The sequence below is a fragment of the Notechis scutatus genome, chromosome 3, assembly GCF_049901735.1.
Source record: "Notechis scutatus isolate UNSWTSFEM ecotype Mainland chromosome 3, rNotScu1.2, whole genome shotgun sequence".
NCBI lineage: Eukaryota > Metazoa > Chordata > Lepidosauria > Squamata > Elapidae > Notechis > Notechis scutatus.
Genome location: NC_142011.1, coordinates 59558361 through 59579222, shown reverse-complemented (window position 1 = coordinate 59579222; position 20862 = coordinate 59558361). Strand labels below are relative to the sequence as shown.

The 20862-nt window shown below is 38.6% G+C and overlaps 1 protein-coding gene across 1 annotated transcript; it reads right to left on the bottom strand.

The window, feature by feature from the left end:
• Nucleotides 1-33: 33 nt before the first annotated feature.
• On the bottom strand, nt 34-20708 carry RAD54L (RAD54 like). The gene is made up of 18 exons (XM_026665797.2): nt 20285-20708; nt 19263-19349; nt 18667-18786; nt 18208-18268; nt 16185-16320; nt 14953-15022; nt 12647-12935; nt 11833-11957; nt 9876-10026; nt 8301-8427; nt 7070-7144; nt 5646-5776; nt 3811-3921; nt 3587-3710; nt 3350-3428; nt 2731-2910; nt 1574-1737; nt 34-584 (listed from the first exon to the last, which is right to left on the bottom strand). The coding sequence occupies exons 1-18, from the start codon at nt 20285-20287 to the stop codon at nt 383-385; spliced, it is 2235 nt and encodes a 744-aa protein (XP_026521582.1). The 5' UTR covers nt 20288-20708; the 3' UTR covers nt 34-382.
• Nucleotides 20709-20862: the final 154 nt, after the last annotated feature.

The following is a 20862-nucleotide window of genomic DNA, read 5'->3' as shown; positions in this document are numbered from 1 at the left end:
GTCACAATGATATGTGATAATGATTCTACTTTGAGCTTTTTCTCTGAAAGTGGTATTTGTTATCGATTTGGTGTTAAATAGTCCATCTGCCTAGCATAGACTTCACGATGGCAAGGCATTCTAGAGGTGAAAGATTATTAGTATCTCTTCTAGAATATTCTATACACATTTAGCAGATTGACAGTAAAAGCTCAAACATACTTTTTCAGAAAAAGAATATTTATGATGGTTGGTTGTAACCAAATATTTCAGCAAAGTATTTGTGAAGATAGTCTATAATATTTATGCAGATTGAGATGAAAAAAACATCCAATCCTAATGTTGCTGATATGGAGGTATCAAAAAATTCATCTTTTAAAGAAAGAGCTTATTGATCCAATGATTATGGTATCCCTCGTTGTTCTTCATGTGATTGATGATAGAAGGTGAAAGTGACTGCAGCATCCCAGGCAGTCTTCAGGACATTGTCCTTGAGGCCACGTTTCTCAGCACAGTGATGCCACTGAGATACATCAGAAGTGCAGTCAGATCCCTCCGGAGGAGGTCTGACTTGATGGCCGTTCACACAGCGACGACATTTGATCCTGTAATAAAAAGTGAATTTGTATTCACCACAGTTACAAGCCATGATTTCATGCTATTGTATTTGAGCTACAGGATTTGGTGTTTGGCAGATTTCCCATGCTAGGAACAATATAAATTAGGATTATTTAAATCAGGGGTCCCCAACCACCGGTCCGCGGAACAAGTCCTACCGGGCCGCTGGTTTGCTGGGCGCCGCCATCTTTTTTTGATGAAAAAGTGCTTCGGTGAGCTTTTCCGGGTAGAAAGCCATTTCTACCCGAAAAAGCTCACAGCATAACCCGCCATCTTTTTGATGAAAAAGTGCTTCTGGTGAGGTCACCGGAAGCACTTTTCATCAAAAAGATGGCGCCCAGCTGATGCCGGTACCGGGCCGCGGCATAAGAAAGGTTGGGGATCACTGATTTAAATGGATTTTTGTAGCAATAACTTCAGGTGGTGTGAATACAAAATAATCCTCTCTTTCAAAAGCCAACTATGGCTTTTGTATCTATGGCACCAACAAAACCAATATGTTCAATCAGTCAAAATCCACCAATTGCAAACCTTTATTATGTATGTAAAATATGTAAAATAGTAGACCATCAAACACTGTTTTTAAGATGGTTCAGTATACATTAAAATTCTCTACCCTTTAATTTTGTATAGCTGATTGGTACACAAGTATTGCCCCAACCAACCCAATTACCTTAATATTTATGCAGACTGAAAATTTCCCAGTCCTAGTCTACCTGAACTGTATATTACAAAACTTAGAATAAAAAAATAAAATAAAATATTGGCATCCGCAAATGTGGGTCTCTACATATTTGCTAACTGCAACACTGGCTGATTGTCAGAAACCTGCTCTTATCACTAATATTCAGACAGACTTAATATCTACATACAGCTTCCCTTAGTCTTTTTTTTCTAAAACAATACCAACATTTCCATCTATGTCTCCTAATTTTTGTCTACATGATTTAGCTATCTAAGCCCTTGTGAGACCTACTTGTCATGGGTATCACTTGTAGTGGTCTCATTGAGTGTGAATAGCTCTTTCAGTTCCCCCAGAGAGAAGTGTCTTTCCACATCTTGTTCTTCATCTACTACACAGCTGCTAAGTGCCTTCTTGTGTGTCTGTCGCTGGAAGATCTTTTCTTCAATTGTCCCTGTCTACAAAATAAAAATATATCTGGTGACAAGTTGTTGTGAGACCTGTTTGACTCTTAAAATCACTACACATTCCTTAACATGATTTTAACAATCTAGTTAGCTTCAGCGGAAGCTATCAGTCAAAGTTGACATTAGCAATTCTCTTTTTTCTTCTTCTTCCCAAACACATACAACAAAACTTTGGTCGATTCATAACAGATAGGATGTTCTGCAAATACTTTATTTAAATCTTGCTTTTGTCTGCCTAGAAGTCAGATCTTTAACATGTGAAGAAAAATAGCTTCTAAATACAGTCTTGTTACCCAAAAGTAGGCTGCTAGCAGGCCAGGATGGTGTTATTTTAGATGTATACATGCCTATACGTTTGGAGTATATGTGCAAAGAATTCTGAAAGTTGCAATCCCAGCCCTCATTTGGGTAGGGCTGATGTAACTAGCTAGATAAGGCCTTGGCAAAAGGCAAGATACACCCCTTATTATAAAAACTGTTGAAAGATTAGATCAGACTCCTAGAAAAAGATCGTGTTTTAATACATTGAAGGATAAGTTTACACTTTCCTTTCTTAAGCTACTAGTGTGAAACACTAATCATTCTGGGGGTTCTATTTGGTGAGATTCAAGAATGCTTACATAATTTACCTATGTTACCTTCTTTTGGACATGTTTGTTACGACAAGCAATTCTAGCACAATATCAACTTAGATGCTATAGTGCTGGGATGTCAAACTTGCAGCCATGATGTATCGTGACTTTTTTCCCCTTGGCTAAACCAGGTGTGGGTGTGGCCAGCATGTGACACATCCAGCCCTCAGGCCGCGAGTTTGGCAGCCCTGATATAATGAGTTGGGTGGTATATAAATTTGATGAATAATATTATATAAATGATAAGACATCTGCTACAAAGTTGTTTCTTCCCGGCAAAAAACTCAGGGTTTCATTTCATATGCTCCACAAGATACTAATGTCAACAGTGAGTTACATAGGTCAATCTTACTGAAAGTAATCGATAGATATAGCACGTTTTCTTTTGGCCATCTCTCCACACTCGAGCCATAGCTTGTTCATCATTGGCTGGATTCCAATCAGGATCAAACATCACAAGTCTGTTTGCTCCAATCAGATTTAAGCCACATCCCCCAGCTTTGCTACTTAGCATGAAAATGAATTCAGGACTCTATGAAACCAGGAAAAAAAAAAAAAACATTATCAAGCATGGGTCACAGTTAAATACATTATCTGTAGAACAGCAAATTTCAAAGTCACAAAATCGTATTGCTCCATGGGTGTATGCCTCTACAATGGTCCAAGCATGAAATTACCAAGAGATGAGTAAACAATTCAAGGTGCAGGCCCACCTGCCACTATGATAGCAACAATCTCCTCTAATTCTTAACAGAATTTCTGGTACTGCAATTAGGACTGTAATAATTGAAGCACACACTTTTATACAGGGGTGATGACTTTTTGCAAAGCACATTAAAACAAGTGTATTAACATATTACTGCTTTGTAGCTACATCCCTATGTCAAACTGAAAAACATCGCTTGCCAGTTAAAGACCGGGGCTTTTGTACTAAAAGCCTCCATGAACCTGATATTAGAAACTTCACTTACAGAAAGATTGTTGAAACGCTCCACTATCTTTGCTCTCTTTTTAATGGACATGGTACCATCCAGACGGACATACAAATACCTGATACAAAACAAGACATGAAACTTAATATATCTTATTGAAATAAAAATGAGTTTATCCCCTAATGAGTTTATCCCCTCCTCTCTCTCTCCATGATGCTTTTGTTGATTTCCCCATCGTTTCCCTTCCAATATATAAATTAGCCTCAGTCATTATACCTCCTACTTCTGCAGAGTTTCTCAAAAAGGTCCAGGGTCTGTGTGTAATTGGACACCAGGACTACTTTATCATCACTAGTGCTTCTAGTAACTGCCAGAATGTAGTCCAAAACCAGCATCTTTCCTGGAAGGAAACAAAATGAGTGTACGCATATTTTCCATAGGGCTGAGAAATCACCTGCTCCTGCAGACAGAGTACAGATTGATCTTGCCGTGATATTTACCTGAGAGCTGAGGCTCTAGAGACTTAATATGATAGCCAGATGGAAACAACTGCAGAGCTCCCACAAACCCTTCTTCCTCTTCTACACACTTTTCGTAGATCAAGGCAGGGTCTGCAGAAGAATTCAGGAGTCACTGAAACTGCTAAGCACCCCATTCAATGAGATAGAATCCTTTTAAGCTAGCCTTAAAACAACGGGGGAACCTCCATGCAATACTATGCCTTCTCTTAACAGATACGATCAGAACAAGGCACAATGAATAGGTTAACATACAATACTAAAATGTACAAAAGTGGGTTGCCTCTCTTTGAGAGAGATTGAGTAATTTTTTTACTTATCTAGATTCAGTGCTTTTGACCAGTTCCACACTGGCTAACAGTCCAAGCGTTACCAGTTATAAATCTACAACAGCCTTCCTCTAATGACTTCTAATGCTTTGATTTCTGCTGTAATTCCAAACTATCCAGACCTTTTTTTTTTTTTTTTTAAAAAAGAAGCATGTTTGACTCAGATTTTTAATGCATAAGCAGATTATGCAACTTATGAAGGCTGCTGAAGTAATGATGACATCAGACACAGTTATCCATAATGCAGATTAATTTTAAAATACAAATTTAGGCTCTATAAAATAGCTGCTAGAATATAGGTTAGAACTGCAGGGGAGCACGTTCCTTACTATAGCTATTTTTAATCCAGTAACATCATTTTCATTGCCTTCTACTACATATGTTTAATTTTGGACCCAAAATAATTATTTCAAGAATAAACAAATTTCAGTAATAAAGAATATATATATATATAGCTCTGGATTGAAGTGTTGGCTTCTTGTTGTTTGCTGAATTTGTTTTCTTGCAAATGTTTCATTACCAGATTTGGTATCATCACCAGTGCAAGAGAGAGGGGTTTGCTAGCTGTATATATATGCTAGCTTGCCCTACCAATCTTGGTGGGGATTTAGCTTCCTCCTGGGTGATTTTTTGATTAGAATATTGTTTGTCTGGAGCCATTTGTATGAATGCTAGGGAAGATGTATCCTAGACATCCTTGATTTGGGGTTGTATCTTTTAAGTGATATGTAGATGAGGCATATCTCTATATGTCTATTGCTGCTTGATTGGTCTCAATGGCAAACTTCCATAAATGTGTAGATTTGGTTTAATCTAAAACATTAACCATTTCCCAGTTGAAATCGTGATTCAATTTGTCTATTTGTTGAGGATTTCCATCATGTCTTCTGCCAGCCAGAAGACCTCCAAGGTCCTTTCCAGCTGTTATTCTGCTCTATTTGAATGATGGTTACATTCTGCCTGTCTGTCTTATATAGTAGCTGTTACATACACACATGGTATGTTGTAGATGACTCTTGTTTTTCTTCTTCTTTGGTATCTGGGTGTTTAAGTTTGCTTAAGATGTTTTGAAGGGATTTTGTTGGTCTGCAGGAAAACAAACAACCTCAGAAAATATCAAGAACCCAATAAACTGGTTTTGTAAATTTGTTTCCATGGAAATTGAAGTACCCAAAGTCACATACATAAGAGCAAAATCAGAGCACCAGAATTATGATCCTTGAAAGTTTTAGAGGCAAGAAGTATAGCTTGGAACAATTGCTCTGCACGGCCACTGCTCTAAAGAATGTGTCTTTGCACTCAAGACACTATTAATGTTTACCTTCTTGCTCACTATGCAAGTACAAACTCTTCAAATTTATATTCCAAAGCCTTCAAGGACAGATAGTTTCCTTGTTACTAATTTTGTCATATTCCAGGAATACGGGCCTGAGATGGGAATGGGAGGTTGCATAAATACACATAGACGTGATTGTCAGAATTACTTACGATTACAAAGCTTCTTCAGAGATGTGATTGACGAGAGAGACGAAACGTTCATCTTCCCTTCTTTCAGATCTTCTGCAGGCTTTGCTTGCATCAGAAAGTATTTGTATAACTCTGCTTGAAGGGGAGTTGGCCTGATGCAGAAGAGAAAAATAAATATTAGATCATTTTAAAGATAAGTCATGTCATATCTACAATAACATGACTTGAGTTTCAAGGGAAATATGATACATGATTAATTCAGCTCTAAATCTATCAGACTTTTTTTTTTTTTTACTATCCAAATCTAAATACTAAAAATATTTGCTAGTATTTGCTGCCCAAATGCTAGAAACTCAGTAGGGGAGAGGAACTTAGCTCTCAGTTGACTTTGGTTGGAAATCAGATAAGGCTTCCAGAATCCTATTTGCTCAGTTCTAGAACCTTAATGAAATGAATTCTACTTGTAACAAATATTCTCAACATTGCATCCATTTTGACTGTCTCATGAGGACTCTCATACAATGCCTATTTTTTCTGGGCACAGAGTATAGTTCTAAAGAAAAAAATAGTTTGCAATGTCCAAACAGTTTTATTTTCTATGAATATGGAAGGAAATTCTACAGGTATAGAAACTCCACGGGAAACCTATGGAGTTCAGAGCAACACTTTAAAACAAAGGATGGTGGTAAATGATGTTTTGCGGCATGTCAGTTTCCTGTTTAACTGGCTTTCTGAATTAATCTTATAAAAAGTTAATATGAGACATAAAGCCTTGTGGGTACCAAGAGTACTTTAGAAGGAACACACTGGGCACCCGAAGTTGAATTTATACTTCAAGAAAACACAATGAAGTCAGTAAATTAGTTAGCCAAATGATAGGCTCTTTGGTTTCAGCAGAGCTGTTCCAAGGATGAACAAGTCCAGATCAAATCCACTATATCTCATTTGTCTCAGTGTTCATAGTTACCACCCCGTCATTCATGACCACATGAGAAAATGTAGAGGCAGAATGGATATGAGATGAATGTTTCATGTTTAAAGTAGAACAGTTTTTTTAACTGATATAACTGCTTAACCATTGGGGAAAACATACTGCTTACACTCACTCTCTTGCAGTTTTTCCCAGTAGCTCATTTTGCTTCATATGGAAGAAAACGTCTATTAGATTTCAAGTCTAATCATTCTAAATATAATATTCACGGTAGCTTTGATTATGCTAATTCTGCAGAAATTATTGAAAGATTAACCAGACCTTATCAACCGCAAACTGTGACTGTTTTGCCAAAGTAGCATCAAATGTAGCATATAATACCAACCATATTTAATAACTGTACTTTGGTTGAGCTATACATTTAGCTTAAATTCTGTGCACCAATGAATCCCTCTTCTTTTTCCATTAAGCAAGAAACTTGTTTTATTATACATCTTGGCCTTTAATTTTATACCTGCAACACACCACCTGCTCAATTTTCACTGGCAAGTATTTGGAGAGAATATCTGAAGTTCTTCTTATTAGACATCTAGAAAGGAAAGACAAAGATAACCTTAATATTGTTAACACCATGGCCTAATCTCTTGACTAGATTTCACCAATACTTCTTCCTAATGCTAGTAGAAAGACCTTCATCCAGAATACTTAGCAATATTTTCAGGATTCCTTTTCTGGTAAATACATTGGATTTTCACAGAAGAATAAATGCTTTTCTCGATTGAATCTTGCTAACCAGCCACCATCAAATCAACTTTCTTGCTGCTTTGACCAAATATTCAAAAAAGAAAGTAAGAAAGGGCAACACAATACACGCAGTACAGGTATTCCTCGAATTACAACCTGTTGTGTAAGAACCATTCAGTTACAGTGGCCTCGGAAAGAGTTGCTTTTAGAGCCTGTAAAACACACCTGGCCATTATAAAGCATTGTGTTGTCCTCAGCATTTCGGGGGGTTAGCAACTGGCTCACATTAAAAGTTGTCAAGCACCCAAGAATCAGCTCTACTCCTGCAGCCCCACAAAGGATGCCCCTCCATACACAGAGAAGAAGTAAATCCTTTGGCAAGCTGCAGGAACGGAGCTGAAATCTTTTGAGATTTCAACTGTTTCTGTAGCCAGAATATTTTTCCTCTATGCATGGGTGGGAGCTGAATTTCTTTGATGAGCTACAGGAATATTTGGGAGTGACCGACTGCTGTATGGAACTGAAATCTTCCCAATAGGCAGCCCTTTTGCTTTGTCCACTTAACAACCACAACCGGGAATGCTGGGATCAGGACTATGCTTGTTAAGCAAAGCAGCCACATGGACAACTTGGTTAATGAGTGCTCTGCTTAATGAACGAGACTCCAGTCCCAACTGTGGTCCTAAGTCAAGGACTACCTGTATACCTGACTACTATGATATGATTACAGAAATAAAAAAAGTAGGACTATTAGTTCTGCCTTGCAAAATGGGACGTCTAGGTGGCAGAAGGATGATACAGAAAGCTCTAATTCTGTGCTGTCATGTACTGTATTTTTCCAACCCAGAACTGGTACTTGAAGCATACAGAGAAATTATATAATGGTGATTTAAAGAGGATCACTGAATGAGCTGAAGACTTTCTAAAGTAACAAGCATCTCGCACAGAATCAGATGGAAAAGAAAGGATCCTTACAGGGATAAAAGGATGCTCAACTTTACCTGTTAACAATGCTAATCAGCTCTTTCAGTCTCTCTTCTCCTTTTTGCCTTCCAGCCTCATTGGCATCTGCATCCCTGCCTTTTAAAATGGGGATTTCAAAGTGCCTTTTAAACTCCTGGGCTGTTCCTGTACAAAAAACAGATACATTTCGGAGTTAAGGCTCTCGCTGCCTCAGAAGAGTGAGGAAAATTTTCAGGGACGCCTCGCATCCCAGTCAGCACTTCTCTTCACTCTCCTGCCATCGGGTAGGAGATATAGAAGCATAGCCAGCCGCACCAACAGGCTGGAGAACAGTTTCTACCCGTGGGGCTGTCAAGACTTCTGAACGGAAAATAACTTCATGTCAACATAGTATGACAGACTTGCGGAGCCGATGTGTTGTGCAACAAGGTCACATAGTGTCATAAGATTGGGACTGGGTTAGGGACTTCTGTCCTCACTGTGAGTTGTGTGTGTGTGTGGGGGGGGTGCACGAAGGGAGGCTCAGCCAATCTCATTGTACACATGTACTCTTAACAATAAAGGTAATAATTATTATCTGCTGTCCTAAAAATGCTTATCCCCTTCTGCTTTTCTTATTATATGAAAATATTTTTTAAACCTTTGGTTGAAAAAAAGAGCAGACCTAACCTTTGTTACCTAACGCTTCTGACATCAAAATCATTACTGACACCATCTTCATAATTATTGAGCTCCTTACAGAATACATTTTGGAGTTTAATGTACTTTACTGAATGTGTTATTCTGGGTCAGGGAAGCAATAATTAGCCATCCCAACCTAGGGCAGCTAATTAACCCGCAAGCCTTCAAATAAGGCTCCTCCATTATCAGCTTTGGTAGAAACCCTGTGTAGGTAATGCAGATGGAGCTTTGCTTTGACCTCTCTGTGCTTTTATAACTGAAAAAGGACTACGGTAACCAAAGTAGAATCAGCCATTTTGATGCAGGAGCAGGACCTGGCAAAATAAGATTATGTATTACATCCACACAAGCAGTGGTTCAATTGCAGTTTTGTAGCCAAACTCTGCCCACAGCCTGAAGTTCGATCCTGATAAGGCTCAAGGTTGACTCAGCCTTCCATCCTTCTGAGGTTGATAAAAGAAGGACCCAGATTGTTGTAAACTGCCCAAAGGGTGCTGTAAAGCACTATGGGGAGGTATATTAGCCTAAATGCTATTGCTATGTTCCTACAAAAAGAAAGCATTCCCCGCAGGACTAATTAGTAAATGCTGTCTCCATGTCTTATCCTGCAATGATTGACTTTCTCTGTGTGAGAGGAGGTTGGGGGGAATTGTTCCCCCTTCTTGCACAGAGAAAATATATGATGCAATGAAGGTTTCCACCTAATGAATGAGACTTTCATTTAAGCTCTCCACTATCTGCTATTCACCCTAACATATAAATTCCCATCCCAATATACATTCCCAATATACATATATAAATAAAATTTATTTATATATAGGTTTTCTGTCTGTCATTCTTTCCCTATGGCTAGCCAAGACTATTTAATTTAAACTGAGATTGCCAAGTTAGGGCCTTTAATTTAGACGATAGTTTTATTAAGAAGTCCCCACCTAGAATGCCTGTGTTGACAAAATGTACTAGACTGAAATATTCAAGGAGATCATTTTGAATGGGGGTGCCAGAGATGAGAACCCGACGTGGCGTATTCAAGCTGTTGAGAGCCTGGTATGTTTGGTTATCTGAATTTTTCAACCGGTGCCCCTGAAAAAAAAATATTGAAGAGAAAAAAGATCATCATGCATGGACAGAAAAAATAAGTGTGTTTTTTTAAAGACCAGTTAATGCAAGAAAATTATCTCAGTTCGATGATGCAAAAAGATAGGTAATATATTAGATGCACAAATGCTCACAGTTCAAGGTGACAAGCTGTATCATTTGTAATGTGTGTGATTAAATTAAAGCTATATTTAATATTTATTAGTTATTGATTACTCTGCTGCTAGAGTTCTGTGTAGATACATACCCTTCTACCATCAATATTAAAATACATTAAATCCTCTTGGTGCCACCATTGCTCAGGTTATATATATGAGAAAACATATGCACAATTGTTTTCTTCTGACCTCTAGTGAATATGCAAAACATATGCATGTTTGGCAGGCAAAAGATCCCATGTTCAAATCCATGGAGTAATAATTTTCACTGATCCTATCCACCTTAGCAACAGAATCATCAGTTTAAGTCAGATACTATTAGTTTAAATGAGTCAATTAGTCCTGAAAATATTTAATAGTCATATTTCATTTCTTTCAAAATTATAGAATTGGATTTACGCTATATTTAATCAAGGAAGAAAGTCGGCAATGTGATAACTACTTCATGTCACCTTTCATTTTTAAAACCTATCACAAACAGTTAACTTTTCCTTGACTGGAATTGAGAAATCATGTTCTGAAGTCTACTTTAGAAGGAAGAAAAGCAATAACCCCGTATAGTCATATTGCCAACAGCATTGATCTTTTCTTGAAACAGGATTTAATTCTCAACACAATGGGCCAGCTGCCTGGATCTGTCTTTTCTTTCTGTTCCTTCAGTAAAAAGGTTCCAGCCAAGCCTATTGTATTCACCTGGTTAAGCAGAGCCTACTGTTTTGTCTCCTGCTAATAAAAAATGGGCAGAAGCACAAATGAATTGAATAAGGCCATGTTTTGGGAGACAAAGCTAGCAAAAGAGACAGAAGAGCTATGGCAGATTGTACCAATGAAAGTTGCCAATGGGCCCAATTTCATTATAGTGGGACAAAACACTGAAAGAGGCTTGGATGATCAGATCGGTCATCCATTGGGGTAGTTATTTTGTAAAGCTTTGATTTGATGGTGAGTTTGGATTTTCCTTAGAAACCCAAGCTCCTATGAATACAAAATTGTGCCTGTATCCATTATATCTATTTTTTCGTATAATTCTCTCATGGGGGTGGGGGGAGGGAGGCTAGAATAGATCATTAAATTATTTTTCGGGTGACAGCTTTTTCTGTCCTTGTGTTTTATATTTTTACCTGCTACACAGTTATCTGCCACAACTTACCAATCTACTAGACACCTTAGTTATTTAAGTTATACACAGGATTAAGAAATAGCTGGCTAGTAGGGACAGGAATTGGAATTCAATCTGCGGAAAGACACAACAACAATATCAGAAGTGCTGATGATAACTACTGTGACAGCTGGAATTGGGAAAGCCTTAAGGAAACTTATGGTGAATATGGAAAAGTAAAAAAAAAAAGAATATTAAAATAAACCACACCACCACCTCCTAACCCTACGTCAATAGGCATTGTGAATCCAATGCAAATAGAAGGAGTAGTAGACAAATGTTATCTTCCTATGTTTAAAAGTTCTCAGTGATGGTGATTGCAGTTAAGAAATAAAGAAACTACTTTATTTCTGCTACTATGACAGATTGAGGCAAAACAAGGTTTTACGAGTTGTGGCTAAGAAAACCCATTCCCTTATTGCTGATGTTTAGGTTTTTTCTAAAAAAACATGGCTATTCCAAAGAACTCGTTACCTCATCACATATGACCAACCCAACACTCCCTTTCTTGAGAGCTTCTGCGTGGAGACGGAAAGTTTCATAGGAAATTATCAGGATGGGGGATGGGATTCTACGGCCTCGTTGGTTCACAAATCCAACTATCAGGAAAAAAATAAAAATAGCAAAGGAATAAAGATTTAAAAATGTATTTAAAGGCAAGGATAATTTAATAAATACAAAGGGAAGAACTGAAAGGAAACTTGCATCCAGGCATTAGAATTTCTTAAAATGAGTAATTTATCCTCCAAAGGTAACAGGCTTTTACACTTTCCATCCCTGCTCTTCAATAAATCTACTTTCTGATATTCCCCAACTTCTGTATTGCTTTGGATCTGAAAAGTACTGTGTAGCATTATTCAAAGTAACTTAACAGTCTATTGATAAGTCAGGACACAGCTCCAGCCTATCAACCTGTCCTTAATTTACCACGTACTATTATATCTCTGCCTCTTCGTACTTTGGTTTAAAATCAGATTTTGCCGTTCTCAGAATAAATCCATGAATATCAATATACTTAAAGTCTCATTTACTTCAGTGGGATTTCTTTAATCAATTTGAAGAGTGCACCAGCTAATATACCTTTTCCTATAGCCTCTGTTCTTTCTTAATTCATAATTGCAAAAGTTTGCTTATTAGACCTTTTAACTTAACCACAGCAATCATCCTCAGCAGAGTCTGCTAAAAAAACACACCCTATCACTATATGGCTTAGTCTAAAACTTATTGGCAGTTCAGTTAAAGCACTCCCCTTGCTTCCCAACAGCTGCATATTGTGTAGCATTTATACCTAGCTTATTATTGATGTCCTCTTTAGAGCCTCCATCAATAGCCAGTGGCTGGATTCTTCCTCCAAGCCATTTGCCCACTTCATTGTACCAGTTTTTCACTAGGCTGGAAGGCGCAACCACGATTGCCTTGTCAATTTCAGGCTTGCAGTCCGGACTTTGGCGCAAAAGTGTCCAAATCAATGTGATACATTGCAAGGTCTTCCCTAGACCCATCTCATCTGCCATGATGCAGCCATGACTTCCAGGGATCCGACGGCTCGTGACACATTCCCACAGGAACTTCACTCCCTGTATGAAATTGCTTGAGTTCAATTTAAGTAAGTATGCAGAATATTTAAAATTACATCGAGTTATCTAACTAAATTGTAGTGCCCAATATCTAACCACTTACAGGAGCAATGGGCAATTCCACCTGGTAGAAATCATGTACTTAGCCAGGAGATTATTGTTAGTGGAATTCAAAATTACAGTATTCAAAAGATCTCAAACTTTCAAGAATTGGCATTGGTGTAAAACAGTGGCCAATTAATAATGTATGGATTACAGCACGGGTGTCAAACTCGATCATGTCATGGGTCGGATGATGACGTATCATGATGTTTTTTGCCTTTGCGGAGCCGGGTGGGCGTGGCCTGTGTGTCACCTTTCCAGACCATGAACTGCCAGCTTGACATGCCCGGACTACAACATCAGTGAATTGTTTTACTTTATTCCAAGCAGAAATAAATCAAGATGGCAAACTAAAGAAAAATTATCATAGTACAATTGCTAGCTACACTTCATCTTGCAATAGTTTGCAGAAAAACTGCCATGCCATTTTTTTTCTGCAGGATAGACTAATATAGATAAGACCTAAACCTATGGCCACATTCAAGACTGGAACTTCCATTACTAAGCAAGGCAATTGTTAAGCGAGCTGTACCCAATTATATGGCCTTTTTCGTGACAGTCATTAAGTGATCTGGCTCCCCCCATTGCTTGTCAGAAGCCCTCTGGGAAGGCTGCAAATGGTGATCTCATGACCCTGTGATGCTGCAACCATCCTACATACCTGCCGGTTGCCAAGTGCCCACATTTTTATCACATGAGCACAGGAACAAAACAAGGATTGGAAGTGTGAGGACCAATTGTAAGTCACTTTTTTCAACACACTGTAACTTTCAATGGTTGAGGTCTACCCGTATATACCGTGTTTCTCATATAATAAGGCCGGGTCTTATTTTTTTTTGAGCCCCGAAAAAATGGCTAGGCCGTCTTTTGGGGTGACTTAATTCCCCACCTTGCATCTTTGGGCGGGCAGGCAGCGATGGCTTGGATGTTGACCTCGGCATTGGTGGGGCACTTCATATCGGGGTCAACGCAGGCAGCACCATATCTGGTGTGCAACAAAGTACTTCCTAACGGCAAGCCCTCCCACCATTCCCCCCATTTACGCATGTTTTAATATAGGCCTTAATTTGGGGGAGGGGCTTAATTTCATTTCATGCCTATAAAACATGCTGGGACTTCCTATTGGGGAGGCCATATTGTTGGAGAAACAGGGTACTTGATTAGGCACTGTAATAGGTAAAGGACCCCTTTCCTCAAGAAAAGTAGGCTTTTATTACCATTACAGCAGTGACAATTACCACAATCGAGCTCCTAGCACTTTCACTTACAGATCAAATTTCATTTACCGCTTTAGCGCGGGGAGTGGGGGAGGAAAAGGTATGGGAAATCTCCAAGTTTGATTCTGGGTTGACAGAGGAACTCAAATGGTTTAGTCATAATGAAAACTGTTTGACACCCCCCTCCCTCCCTGCACAAGACTGGAAGGCAGAAAGACATAGGAAACTATGCAACAATCCCTACCCACCTCAGTGTTTCAAGTTTGATAGATATTGTATAAATATCAATAACTGCATAAGCTTAGTTATTATCTGTTTATTTGTATTGTTTTTTGAAAAATATGCCTGTTTTCAATAATATTAAAACAAGACATAATAAGGCGAGTACTGCTGATGTATATCTTAAAATTAGGAAATAAATGTGTCTCTGTCTATTTATATTTGTATATTGTATACATTTTCATAGTTAAATAAAAAAAATTAAAAGTAAAAAATGAAGATTTTGAAAAAAAGAATTGATATTGTCATGCTTCTCAGAATAAAGGCTTCCCCAGGACAAGCAGAGCAGTTGGAACTTATTTATGTAGCATGAGGCCAGATATTCCTCAGGTTTGTGGTTTTACAGAAATTTACAAGGTCTTTAATGGCTGACTATACTGTACTACTTACTGCTATAGTTAGCTTCCCGCTGTACTCACCTCTCTTTGATGAGGTCGTAAAACACGGCTAAGACAAGGATCTACCACAACATGAACAGGCGTTTTATCCCTTCAAGAAGCAAACAGAGCACAGATCTAAGGAAATATAAACCTTAAAAGAGATATTCTGGGGAATATCTTCAAGGGATGTGGGGATGACTGCTGCCAATGTATTAACCTTGTATAACACAGTTTTACTCTGTTCTCCAGAATTCACTGGAAGCAATCCAGTTCAAAGCTAATAGAAAACTTAAAGAAGCTTAGCATGCATTCAGAAGCTGTTTTAAATTATTTCATTCCCAAAGTACACGTGATTCAGAAATCAAAGACCGAACATATTGTGTATCACAATTGGTAAACAACGATTACTAACAAAGTCACTGATCAATTTCATCAGTAGGTTTTTAGCATATATTGGTGCTTCTTTGAATCCATCAACTAATCTTGAATTTGTCTTTATTTATTTGTTAAATTTATTTAGTGTCTGTATCTCACCATGGGGCTATTCTAAGCAGTTTACAAAAATAAAAACTGAGAAATGAAAAGTGTAAAACATGATGGTAATAAAGTAACAGAACAATAGAACAAACAATGAAAAGGAAAACAATAATACAATGATATGAGAATAAAAGATAGGGGGGGAGGAGATGGAGTTTGCTATAAATCTAGTAGCCACTTCCAGGGGTACTCCTCCATTGGGTTCCCAGGCCAACTGGTTTGAGCCAAGTCTCCGGGCTGTTATGGAAGGATAGGAGGGTGGAGACAGATCTCACTTTGGAGGTTAGGATATTCCAAAGGGCAGGCATTATGGCAGAGTTCTTTGACTGATGGGATGCGCAGTAGGCTGTCTCTGCCAGCACGAATTGGGTGGATTTTTCCTAGCAAGATGAGTTGGTTCATCAGGTACCTATACCATTATGAGCTTTAAAGGTCATAACCAACACCTTCAACTGCACCCAGAAGAATACTGGTACCCAGTGCAGTTCACAGAGCAGAGGTATAATATGGGCCATTCTAGGAGCCCCTAAGAGTGCTCTTGCTGCTATATTTTGAACCATCTGAAGCTTCTGAATGGATTTCAGGTGTAGCCCCATGTAGAGCATATTTCAGTAGTCCAAACAAGAGATGACCAGGGCTTGGGTCATCAGGGAGTCATGATCCAGGAAGGGTCTCAGCTGGCGCACAACTTAAAGTGATTGAAAAGTACTAACAAGTCAAGTGTGAAAACTTACTTGTCTACTTTCAGTTGATCATGAGCACTCAAAGGTGGTGGTTCATATAGAACCAGAGCCCCTTCTTCAAAAGGGTCGTGGAGAGCATGCCTAACTCCTGAACGTTTGATGCCCAATGCTCTCAATCCCAGGGGGCCTGAAAGATTATTCAAAGAAAGCAGTTAACCTAACCATTTCATTTTCAATATATGCAATCAAAACTGAGATTTCAACAATATGTGGACTTCACTTTCAATGAAATTGAGCTCTACATGAGAAATGTCATCACACCTGTTTTCTGGAACAAGGTCCTCCCTGAAATCTAAGTGGCTCCCAACCTGATGGCGTTCTAGAATACTTAAAATACCCAATTGTTTCTCCAGGCCTTAAGCTGGGATGACTAGGGCCCCTTGCTGGATGTGGTTAGCATGTGTTTACGTATATTTTGGTACTGTGGGGTTAGATTGTTAAGTGTGGTCCGTTGCATTTAATCTTTGTATACAGGGTTGGTGTGGAGTCAGATGACACTAAAACTGAAAAAGACTAAATAAACAAATGAACTTCATTTTACAAACAGGACACTGTATCATTTTCATTAGGCTACTGACATTTTCATGTGGCCATGTAAGTAGAGAGTAGAACTTGAAGTCCATTCTGTATCTCATGGATATCTACCTACAACCACTTCAATTGAAAGAGGGGACTAGCATTAATTAACCATTTAAGTCTCTTTGACGTGCATGTTTATCACTGATGAAAATCCAAGGGAATGGCTAATGCTTGATTTACTTGTGAATTTTAGGCTGATTTCTCAAATAGTTCTATTTATATAAATGAAACAATAGGTGGCGGATTATGCTAGGAATCCCTTTTGTTTTGCTAATGTTATAGACATGTGAATTAATGATTTAAAACTCAAAAAAGGAATATTGTAATGAATATGTGTCTTAGAAGACACATAAACAGCTTTGCAAAGAAACTTGGGAAGCAATTCAAAACCCAGAGTTTAAACACCAAAAAATTAGTATAATTATATCTTGGAAGGTTTCTAGAAGGAGAGAGTTGCAAAAAAAAAATTAATATCAAAGCATAACAGAATACAGAGCATCAAGATGGGAAAATTCTAAATAGGACTTTGCTTACACAATCTGTCTCAGAAAATAAATATATGAAAACTGATTAATTTATAATTTGGTTATGTTTGAAGTTAAACAAGTTCATGTTTTGTTTATTAGATTTTTATCCTGCCTTTATTACTTTATAAGTACCTCAAAGGAATGGACATGCATAATAATCTTTCTTCCTCCTTCTTTTCCCCACATCAACAACTCTGTGAAGTGAGTGGAGAGAGAACGACCTGCCGAAAGCCATCCAGATGGGTTTCATGCTTAAAGTGGACAAAGTTAGAACTCAGTTTCCTAGTTTCTAGTCTGGTGCTCTATCCATTTGATCAAACTGGGTTGTTGGTTTTTTTGGGGGGTGGAGGGGTGGCAATTTGACATCATTTTTTTTGCTTTCATTATTCCTATGTATACAGTGTATTGATAATCTACCAGTAACACTAATGCTTTTTGACAATAGCTTTCTTTTCTTTTCTTTTCTGTTACAAATATAACAAATATACATTTTGGTTAAGAGCAAGACTTATAAATGAATTACTATGTATATGAGCCACGGTGTTGCAGTGGTTAGAGTGAAGTACTGCAGGTTACTTCTGCTGACTGCAATTTGGCAGTTCAAATCTCACCAGGCTCAAGGTTGACTCAGCTTTCCATCCTTCTGAGGTGGGTAAAATGAGGACCCAGATTGTTGGGGGCAATGTGCTGACTCTGTGAACTGCTTAGAGAGGGCTGTATAAAGCACTGTAGAGAGGTATATAAGTCTAAGTGCTATTGCTATTTAAAATCCCAGAGGAGTATGGCAATCTAGTTCAAGTCAAACAGCAATTTGTCCACATCAGTGATTTTTGTAGACTTTTAAAAAAAATATTTAAAGAGATTAGAGATGTAAGAATTGATGTAAAAAAAGAAAAGAAAAACATTACCTGTATAATTTGGAATAGGAACCTTGAAAGGTTTTGATAAAATGCTGCGGATAAATGCCTCCTAGAATTTAAAGTGATAGTCATTAAACTATCATTTAAGCTATCAGTAAGTAAACTTAGAAAACATTGCACTGACACCACTATATTTATGTCGAGGTAAATACATTTAAGATTGAAGAGACATTGTGTTATTAATTATAGTGTGAAGTTTGAACAGATCTGCTATAAGTGATTTATGTCTCATTCTGAGATTTAAACAGTCTAAATCTTTTATCATAATATATAATATATTCTAAGATACAAAATTAAAAAGCAACTTAGATCTCCTGTCATACAAGAAATATGTGAATTTATCCTATGATGCAGTTTCTCTTTTACCAGAGTCATTAATGAAAGAGATATGATCCAATATGAATAAAAGAATTGTGCAAATCTTAAGAAAGCATAAATGTCACTTACATGTTTATTACCATCAAGGCAGTGAATTCGATTGGTTAACTGAGTCAAAGGTTTTCGGAAAGGAGATAAATAACATTCCTGGATATCAGTCTTGGTATTATGTTTCTGTCTCTTTGAAGTCTAGAGTGGATCAGACAAATTGCATCAAGATTTGGCTGTCTGCAATGAAGCGTAACACTTGAGAAGCTACCTATGAACTCTTGTTTTTTAGCAATATATAAAGCATTCCAATAAACAACTACAATAGAAAATGATTATTATCACTACTACTACTTACTGGAACTTCATAAGCACTGTATTCACTGTCAAGAAATCCATAAAGATCTAGTTGTAAAACTTCTTTGTTCACAGACCAGCCATATCAGAATTTGTTATCTGACTGCTCCATAGTCAGATCTGAGCAGATCTGACATATCACTCATCCATAGAGTACTTTCACAGGGAGGACTACTAACATTTAGAGAGTTCAATAAAAGGAAAGGATAAAGCAACTGATTAGAGTCAAATCCTCCTTGGAAATTTCACATTGGCTTATTTGAATGCCCTAACAGAAGAGAAGCAGAATTTAAATGAATTAATTAAGAAAGGATACTTACTGCTTCAGGATACCAGTCCTCATCCTCTCCAGAGCCATCACCTCCAGGTTTTCTCTTGGCCAGCTGACTGGGAGCTAAACTTCTCCTCTACAGAAACAATTAAATCTGTTTATTCTGTAGAATACATTGACCATAATTCAGAAACATATGAATACATTTATGAAGTAACTGGGCTATACCTCAGTCATAGAGCACATTTCTTATCATCATCATCTAACAATACTAGTCTAACAATGGGCAGCAGATGGCACCCATGGCTCATAGGGCCTCTGCACACTATGGATCAATTACATCCGTTTCTGAATCAGAAGCCTAGCTCACAATCACTTATGTCTTAGACACCTATGTTTGGACTTTTGCATTGCACCGTACATGGGGTCGCCTTTGAACACTACCCAGAAACTTCAACTGTCCAAAGCACAAAACCAAAGATAATTTTGGGCACACCTCACTATGCCTAACTATCATAACTCTTGTGAGCTGTATAGGCTCCCAATAGACTCCTGGGTGCAATTCAATGTGCTGCTAATCACCTGTAAAGCCCTACATGGCAGAGGAACAGGTTACTTGTGGGACTGTCTCTCCCAGTCATCTCTGCCACCCAGGAGGTGGCACAAAATGGGTAAGCGCCAGCTTTTCCTATTTCAAACAATGCCACCTAATGGGACCCAAGGAGGCATGGCTTCTCAGTAGTTGCATCTGTCCTTTGGAACTAACTCCCCCTCCAGGTTCAGATGCCAACACCCTCTTGGCCGAAAGTCCTATGGACCAGGTTTAGATAATAGATGATCTGCAATGTACCTACATGATTTTATCTCCAACCTCAATTGCGTTTTCTTTATGTTTTTGCTTTTGGGAGGTGGGGGATGGTAGCGGTTCATTATTAATTATTTTCTCCCTTTTGTACACTGCCCAAAGTCACACATTCTGAGCGGGGTGGCTTTAGAAAGTTTTAATAAATAAATAAATAAATAAATTTTTTTAAAAATCTTGAGAGCTCCTTTCCCTGGGAAAACCCTTACCATGTTCTCCCTGCAGAGCTATGTCCCATCTGCTCACAGCTTTAGGGACAGGGAAAGAAGACGCGTTGCACCGGCGGCATTTTAGAGTCGCGGGAAAGGAAATCCGTGCAGGGCAGGCGAGAAAGGAAACGACCCTCCGTAGCCCCGGGACAGAGAGAAACGCTCCAGAGGAATTGCGGACAGCTCTGGAAGGAGCAGGAACTGCTGCTAGCAGCTCCTTAAGCTACAATGGAAAGGTGGAGAGGTCCGACCGCGGCGATTAAAAGCGAAGCGTCCGGCGACAGTTCTCCGGCGAAGAGGAAAAAGAGGAGTCGGACGGTAGACTACGAAGACGATCCCGCCAAGTCTCCCAGCAACCAGGCTCGAGAAGCGAGACAGCTAACCGAACGCGCCGGCTCCTTTTTTTTTTTTTTTTCCCCTGGTTGGATTTGCCGCGCAAAGGGGTCCGGGCCTTTGGCCCGCCCCCTCAGCTGAACCTAGGCACGGCCGATCGCACGCCGATCAGATAGCTTGCATCGATTAGCTCTAGGTTCTTTCCAGGCGGACAGGATCGGCTCTTTTCAACTGGTTCCGAGCGT

Bases quoted from the DNA above. Each gene is read 5' to 3' on its own strand.
- RAD54L (XM_026665797.2), bottom strand. The intron at 5,777-7,069 runs GTATAAAATTAA...CTTCTGCATCAG, and splicing joins GAGCAGGTGGTGTGTTGCAG to GCCAACTCCCCTTCAAGCAG. The intron at 585-1,573 runs GTAGGTCTCACA...TTTTTATTACAG, and splicing joins ACAAGTGATACCCATGACAA to GATCAAATGTCGTCGCTGTG.